Source organism: Cherax quadricarinatus, chromosome 91 (assembly GCF_038502225.1).
Source record: "Cherax quadricarinatus isolate ZL_2023a chromosome 91, ASM3850222v1, whole genome shotgun sequence".
Taxonomy (NCBI): Eukaryota; Metazoa; Arthropoda; class Malacostraca; order Decapoda; family Parastacidae; genus Cherax; species Cherax quadricarinatus.
The window spans coordinates 8,842,908-8,851,612 of record NC_091382.1 but is presented as its reverse complement, the minus strand read 5'-3'; the positions used below and the strand labels follow the sequence as shown (position 1 = coordinate 8,851,612).

The following is an 8,705-nucleotide window of genomic DNA, read 5'->3' as shown; positions in this document are numbered from 1 at the left end:
TAATATATATATGAATACCGTTTAGAACCAGTAACTGTATATAAATATCAAGTTAAGTACACGTACTGACCACGTACCGACACTCACCTGCCTGGATAGGAACAGTGGCCGTGTTGGCGTAGTTAAAGCTGTTGATAGTACCTTGAGCTTGTGTGTAGTACTGCAGGCACCCTTCAGGGGCTGTTAGCGCCATATGTAGGGAGAGACATTTGACATACGATATGGGTGATTATTTCTCATTGGATGGCATATGCCATGAGACACAACCCTTCTGAATGTAATGGGTGTCAGGTTTGAGATTGAGGTAAGATGGGAGATATTGTCGATACGTAGGGTAGATGCTGTAACTAATGGTGTGAGAGAGAGGAGTGAGAGACATGTGCGACCACTAAGTCTCTTATAAAGGCGTTTCGCCAACCAGTGACTTTATCGATTTAGTAGAGAGACCATGAACTAGAGATAATGAGAGACGAAGGAATCATTTCTCAGCTTTATAGATAAATGGTTCAGAGAACCGACAATTTGATAAATTAGACACATATGCCACTCCTTCACGCACATGCTGTATTTTTTCAAGATTGATGACTGATTACCTCAAACTCCTCATCGTCAAAATTCTTCTTTGTATGGACTGATGACGCCACTGTGTGACGAAACGTTTCCTCGTTAAAGATACCCTAGTGTTCCACATGTGTCTAATTTATCAACTCTCAGCCTTGATCAATCCAACCAAGGCAAACCACCAGAGCACCTATCAAGGCTGAGGGATATTATTTTTTTATTAACACATCGGCCGATTCCCACCAAGGCAGGGTGACCCGAAAAAGAAAAACTTTCATCATCTTTCACTCCATCACTGTCTTGCTAGAGGTGCGCTTTACACTACAGTTATAAAACTGCAACATTAACACATATGCTGTCTCTAGCTCATCTCTGTATTCAACTTATGGAATATTAACATTACCTGGATAAATCTCATTAGATACATATTAGTAATTTATAAAAGTAACGAAGATAATTATTCTTTATCAAGGTTACAGAGACATGTAGGAATTTTAGGACATCCTAGGTCGCAAAAAATGTCCTCCTTCGATACCTACTCCACTCGTATCTCCACAAGTCACTCTGGACTTATATTAATTTCAAATGAAATATACATCTCCAGGAATTCTGGTACAACATTAATATAAATATGTGGACTGTATATTAAATTAAAAAAAAATGACTACATATACATTGAAGGAGAATTTATCTTAATACCACTCACCAATTAGTCTGGAGATTACTTGGTGTGTCGTACACAAACCCCTGCCTAAAATATGAAGAAAATACTGGCCAGAATTTTAACATAAAATATAGACACGACTTAGCTGGGGTTCCCTGATTGTCCTGTCCACCTGCCTTCTCAAGTTCTGCAGGACTGCAATTCCAACAATTTCTGCTCCTATTTGGGAGGTTTCAACCACAATTTAACCCTCAGAGCGACGAAATTTATGCACACTTCACTAGCGTGCCTTTGCCCAGTTCAAAACAATGGCGTCTCACCCAGGCGACGCTAACCCACTTTCGCTGGTTCATTTTTCTATTTACAAATTAATTTTTATTAACTACAATGTATTTCACTAATTTACATACAAAATGCACTGTATTTTCGGAAAATATACAGTATTTTCACACATTACTGATAAAACTGCTGGTTGGCGGAACGTCTCCGTACTAAATGTACTCAAGGATTGCACATGTATCGTTGTTAAGTATGGTAGAAAAGTGTATTATAGTGGTCATATCTATTGTTAATCTGTAACCAGGAAAGAGATTGAAGTTCTAACGTGGGACATGCGCTAAGCACTAATAAATACGAGATTTGTTTACATGAGAATGCTTGTAAATGAATTGTATACAGTACCAACAAGATGAAGATTGAAACACATGTGCAACATCTGGATATCTTTATTGTTGACGTTTCGCCATCCAGTGGCTTTATCAATACAGATTCTAGGACATAATGTGAAGACTAGAACTATATTTAAAAGATGAGGTAATCAGTCCCTCAGCCTTGGAGGTGAAGAGTACCGAAGAGTCTTCAAGATTAGAAAAGTTTTCAAGACTACTTGAAGAGTCTTTAAGACTACTTGAAGAATCTTCAAGACTACTTGAAGAGTCTTCAAGACTACTTGAAGAATCTTCAAGACTACTTGAAGAGTCTTCAAGACTACTTGAAGAGTCTTCAAGACTACTTGAAGAGTCTTCAAGACTACTTGAAGAGTCTTCAAGACTACTTAAAGAGTCTTCAAGACTAATTAAAGAGTCTTCAAGACTACGGTGCTCTTCACCAACTCCAAGGCTGAGGGACTGATTACCTCATATTTTAAATATAGTTCTACAGTCTTCCCATTATGTCCTTGAATTTGTATTGATAAAGCCACTGGATGGCGAAACGTCTACACTAAAGATACCCAGATGTTGCACATGTGTCTAATTCTTCATGAGAAACGTTACCTCGGTACCTGGAGTCACATGGAATCTGTGTGACCTTAATGTTCCAGACGTTACCCGAAGACGTCAGGTCCTTGCGATCAATGGTCAGCTTCACAGGACCAACACTTTGATCCACCGTGTAGTATACTGGACAAAACGTGGAATCAAAGGTGATAACTGTCATATTTGACTAAGGAAGGTGCAGTGTCATTCAGCAGTCAGTGAAGGAACTTTTAGGCTCACGATATCGTAATAACAAGATTGCAAACAAACCACGGAACGGGTGCGGTTTGAACTATTAGCGAGTGAGTTTTAGGTTTAACCTCACTTGTTCTGTAGTTTGTTAAGGAACTTTTAGGATTGATCTGTCATGGATTTCAATCTCACCAGTCCTCTGAGTTCTCAATGAACCGATTAAACTAAGATTATACAACAAATTTGTATGTTTTCTAGGAATTTATATTTGTTATTTCTCAATTATTTAAATTATGTATATCATTTTAATGTATTGTTTTGTTTACAGTCCTGGCCAAAGCGTTGAGCATTATGTAAGGGATACGATTTACCTACTTTAAACAAATGTTGATTGATAAGGTCAGCTAATGGCACTTAAAACCTATCAACTACACGAACATAAGAAAGGAGGAAGACCGGAGGAGGCCTACTGGGCCATAATAGGCAAGTCCTTCTCAAACCCAGACACACTTAATAAAAATATTTGCCCAGCTCACTTTCAACGCTACCCAAGGAATAAGCTTTGATAAGTCTTATGAACTCATGTGCAAGTTCCACTTAGATCCATCCCCTTTTACCCAGAAGAACGTAAGAAAAACTCAACAGAACATAAGACATAGGATATATAGGATGTATGTCACCTGTTAATTCCAGACAAGGATATTTTCATCCCTGAAGAATGGTCTATTATAAGCAGTCAGTGTATATTCATTGATATATATGGTAATTGTACAGTGGTGGCTGTCTCTTCTAGTTTTCTGTCCCACTCATTATCTTCTCCATTACCTCAGTATACATATTTCAGATACAGGAGTGTAGTTCAAGGCTGCTTATCTATCCCCTTGCTTGGATTAAAAAAAGTGTGTGTACTCACCTAGTTGTACTCACCTAGTTGAGGTTGCAGGGGTCGAGTCCAAGCTCCTGGCCCCGCCTCTTCACTGGTCGCTACTAGGTCACTCTCCCTGAACCATGAGCTTTATCGTACCTCTCCTTAAAGCTATGTATGGATCCTGACTCCACTACATCGCTTCCCAAACTATTCCACTTCCTGACTACTCTGTGGCTCAAGAAATACTTCCTAACATCCCTTTGATTCATCTGTGTCTTCAACTTCCAACTGTGTCCCCTTGTTACTGTGTGTGTGTGTGTGTGTGTGTATGTGTGTGTGTGTGTGTGTGTGTGTTCATTGGAAAAATGCTAGTGTAGCTAGTGGCTTCAGAATTTATACATTACATGTACTGCGTGAATTATATTTTTCGCTTTATTTGTACACAATATCTGCAGTTTGGTCTGTAGGTCAGTGGCACAATTCACTGTTATTATGAAAATGGTAAATAATACCGACGAGCTGATAAGTGAGACATATGTACGACAGTTAGGTATCTTTATTCCAAAACGTTTCGCCTACACAGTAGGCTTCTTCAGTCGGGTACAGAAGAGTTATCAGAAGCAGTAGAGATGTGAAGACGATGTAATCGGTCTACGTTTTCAAGGGTGATAGATTGATGACAGTCGATCGTAGTCTTCAAAGGTAATGACAGCCATCACCCTTGTCTTCACATCTCTACTGCTTCTGATAACTCTTCTGTACTCGACTGAAGAATCCTACTGTGTAGGCGAAACGTTTCGGAATAAAGATACCTAACTGTTGCACATATGTCTTACTTATCTTACTTACTGTGTTGACCAGTCATGGTGCCACAGATCGCTGGCAAATTAGACGACCCACCGCTGACTATCAGCAGCTCTGTGTCACAGACACTGTCACTGCTAGGTTGGGAGAGGATGAATTCAATGAAGTCTAATCTCAATTGGCAGATGTTGTTGCTCATTAGATTGATAGTGAGTGGACAGGTTAACTCTGGGCTGCTGGGGTTGACGAAGTAGGTATTGTTTTGTCTGGTAGCCGTGTTACACGTCCTTGTGGCTGGTGGGGAGAGCAGAGAGATGCAGTTACCTTTATAGTTTAACACACACACACACACACACACACACACACACACACACACACACACACACACACACACACACACACACACACACACACACACACACACACACACACACATACACACACACCCACAACAGGCCTAGTGTCTAATCGACATGTGCCTAGGACAAAATGGTAACTAACTAACTAACTAACACACACACACACACACACACACACACACACACACACACACACACACACACACACACACACACACACACACACACACACACACACACACACACACACACACACGCACGCACACACACTACAAGACTTCAAATTGAGATGGACACACTGCAGATCTGGTCAGACAAGCAATTACTTGAATTTAATCCCAGCAAGTGCTAAGGTTTGAAACTGCTTGCAGATAAAGAAAATATTAGACATAACCCACACATAGGAGAGAGAAGCTTAGGCGACGTCTCGGTCCGACTTGGACCACTTACAAACTCACACAAACAGACAAGAGTAAGGGAGCCAGTATGTATAGGCGAGAGGGAACAAGAGGGAGAAAAAATAAATGATAAAAATGACTGTAAATATTACCAAGATGATCTGAATAAATTAAGCGCATAATGTAATGCTTCGATAATGTAATTTATTGTAGATAGATACAATGCAAAGATTAGATTTTTTTTATATTGCCATCAAAGTGGCTAGTTTATTGTGCGTTCGGTATCCATCCTATGGAGGGTAGCGCAAGAGCATGTGGATACACAATAGGCCTAGGAACTAGGCCCCAAAAGGGTTTACAGAAGTACATCTGGATTTATATCTATAGTTCAGTTATCTGTTATAGGCAGCTATAAGAAATTTGCTTAATATATCTGGTATCTTATTTTCATTAATAAGATATCTTGACATGCCACATAGTTATCATAGTGTTTATCTCTATATTCCTTAATATCAGTCTATCAGTTTTTTCAAGATAGATGAACTGATTACGTTGACTCAAGGCTGAGGGACTGATTACCACAAACTCCTCCTGTTCTTCACCATTCTCCTTCGTATAGACTGATGAAGTCACTGTGTGGCGAAACGTTTCCTCATTAAAGATACCTAAGTGTTGCACATGTCTGATTTATTAAGCACATAGTGTCCAAAACAGTGACCAGGCAAAAGGAAGGGGGGGGGGGGAATTAGGCCACATAAAGAATACAGTCTCTGGCAGAATATTGAAAATACCAGATAAAATTATTATTATAGCCAGAAAGAAGCGCTAAACCACAAGGGCTATACAGCATACCGGATAAAAAGAGAGAACTTCAGAGGTGTTTTAGCAGAACTTATATCACTTGAAAATAATACTAAACTGAGGGAAATTCATCTGCTACACTATATGGACGAAGAACTGAAGAAGATCCCAGAAGGGGATCGAAATATACACATTAATTAATCCTCTGAGTTTTTATCTCCATGTGGGTTATTACTCAGCACTGATAAGTGCTCGTTACACTTTAGTTAATCAAACGATAATAAGGATTATAACTTATATTAGGCCAAAGGTGAAATATGCGCTTAATGTGTGTGTCAAATCCTGAAAAAATACACACAATAATAATAATAATAATAATAATAATAATAATAATAATATTTATTTCCACAAATACATGATGCAACTTTTACAGACCATAGCTCACATCAGTGACATACTATACAGAAAGCCCCAGGATGCGACCCACACCAGTCGACAAACACCCAGGTACATGTTTACTTCTAGGTGAACATGGATAGCAGGTGTATTAAGGAAACACACCCTAGTGTTTCCACCCGTACCGGGGATCGACCCCGGACATCAATGTGTGCACTGAGTGCGCTACCAACCGAATTCAAGAGGAAAGGCTGATATGAGGAAAGAAAACACGATAGCATCATGCGTAGTAATTAAATGGATGTAAGAGAATGGAAAGTTATTTTTACGACACGGATAAGAGAAAACAAAAGGTCACATGGAAGCAAGGTCACAGGGAAGCAAGGTCACAGGGAAGCAGGGTCACAAGGATGCAAGGTCACAGGGAAGCAAGGTCACATGGAAGCAAGGTCACAGGGAAGCAAGGTCACATGGAAGCAAGGTCACAGGGAAGCAAGGTCACATGGAAGCAAGGTCACAGGGAAGCAAGGTCACAGGGAAGCAAGGTCACAGGGAAGCAAGGTCACAGGGAAGCAAGGTCACAGGGAAGCAAGGTCACAGGGAAGCAAGGTCACAGGGAAGCAAGGTCACATGGAAGCAAGGTCACAGGGAAGCAAGGTCACAGGGAAGCAAGGTCACATGGAAGCAAGGTCACAGGGAAGCAAGGTCACAGGGAAGCAAGGTCACAGGGAAGCAAGGTCACAGGGAAGCAAGGTCACAGGGAAGCAAGGTCACAGGGAAGCAAGGTCACAGGGAAGCAAGGTCACATGGAAGCAAGGTCACAGGGAAGCAAGGTCACAGGGAAGCAAGGTCACAATGAAGCAAGGTCACAGGGAAGCAAGGTCACGGAAGCAAGGTCACAGGGAAGCAAGGTCACAGGGAAGCAAGGTCACAGGGAAGCAAGGTCACAGGGAAGCAAGGTCACAGGGAAGCAAGGTCACGGAAGCAAGGTTACAGGGAAGCAAGGTCACAGGGAAGCAAGGTCACAGGGAAGCAAGGTCACAGGGAAGCAAGGTCACAGGGAAGCAAGGTCACAGGGAAGCAAGGTCACAGGGAAGAAAGGTCACGGAAGCAAGGTCACAGGGAAGCAAGGTCACAGGGAAGCAAGGTCACAGGGAAGCAAGGTCACAGGGAAGAAAGGTCACGGAAGCAAGGTCACAGGGAAGCAAGGTCACAGGGAAGCAAGGTCACAGGGAAGCAAGGTCACAGGGAAGCAAGGTCACGGAAGCAAGGTCACAGGGAAGCAAGGTCACAGGGAAGCAAGGTCACAGGGAAGCAAGGTCACAGGGAAGCAAGGTCACAGGGAAGCAAGGTCACAGGGAAGGAAGGTCACAGGGAAGCAAGGTCACATGGAAGCAAGGTCACAGGGAAGCAAGGTCACAGGGAAGCAAGGTCACAGGGAAGCAAGGTCACAGGGAAGCAAGCTCACGGAAGCAAGGTCACAGGGAAGCAAGGTCACAGGGAAGCAAGGTCACAGGGAAGCAAGGTCACAGGGAAGCAAGGTCACAAGGATGCAAGGTCACAGGGAAGCAAGGTCACAAGGATGCAAGGTCGCAGGGAACCAAGGTCACAGGGAAGCAAGGTCACAAGGATGCAAGGTCACAGGGAAGCAAGGTCACAGGGAAGCAAGGTCACAGGGAAGCAAGGTCACGGAAGCATGGTCACAGGAAAGCAAGGTCACAGGGAAGCAAGGTCACAGGGAAGCAAGGTCACAGGGAAGCAAGGTCACAGGGAAGCAAGGTCACAGGGATGCAAGGTCACAGGGAAGCAAGGTCACAGGGAAGCAAGGTCACAGGGAAGCAAGGTCACAAGGATGCAAGGTCACAGGGAAGCAAGGTCACAGGGAAGCAAGGTCACAAGGATGCAAAGTCACAGGGAAGCAAGGTCACAGGGAAGCAAGGTCACAAGGATGCAAGGTCACAGGGAAGCAAGGTCACAGGGAAGCAAGGTCACAAGGATGCAGGGCCACAGGGAAGCAAGGTCACAAGGAAACAAGGTCACAGGGAAGCAAGGTCACAGGGAAGCAAGGTCACAAGGATGCAATGTCACAGGGAAGCAAGGTCACAAGGATGCAAGGTCACTGGGAAGCAAGGTCACAGGGAAGCAAGGTCACAGGGAAGCAAGGTCACAGGGAAGCAAGGTCACAGGGAAGCAAGGTCACAAGAAAGCAAGGTCACAGGGAAGCAAGGTCACAGGGAAGCAAGGTCACAGGAAAGCAAGGTCACGGAAGCAAGGTCACGGAAGCAAGGTCACAGGGAAGCAAGGTCACAAGGATGCAAGTTAACAGGGAAGCAAGGTCACAGGGAAGCAAGGTCACAAGGATGCAGGGCCACAGGGAAGCAAATTCACAGGGAAGCAAGGTCACAG

At 43.0% G+C, this 8,705-nt stretch overlaps 2 protein-coding genes across 2 annotated transcripts in view; one reads left to right on the top strand and one right to left on the bottom strand.

Moving 5' to 3' along the window:
• The window catches only part of LOC138855363 (uncharacterized), a gene marked incomplete at its 3' end in the record, with an annotated part of 151,521 nt that overhangs the window by 26,717 nt on the left and 116,099 nt on the right, over positions 1–8,705 (top strand). The window lies entirely within an intron of this gene.
• The window catches only part of LOC128704836 (uncharacterized), a 39,688-nt gene that overhangs the window by 12,959 nt on the left and 18,024 nt on the right, over positions 1–8,705 (bottom strand). The window contains exons 4-6 of the mRNA XM_070104372.1: positions 4,391–4,639; positions 2,500–2,625; positions 88–180 (exon numbers count right to left, since the gene is read on the bottom strand). Coding sequence (XP_069960473.1) covers positions 88–180; positions 2,500–2,625; positions 4,391–4,639 — 468 coding nt within the window. The remainder of the gene's footprint in view (positions 1–87; positions 181–2,499; positions 2,626–4,390; positions 4,640–8,705) is intronic.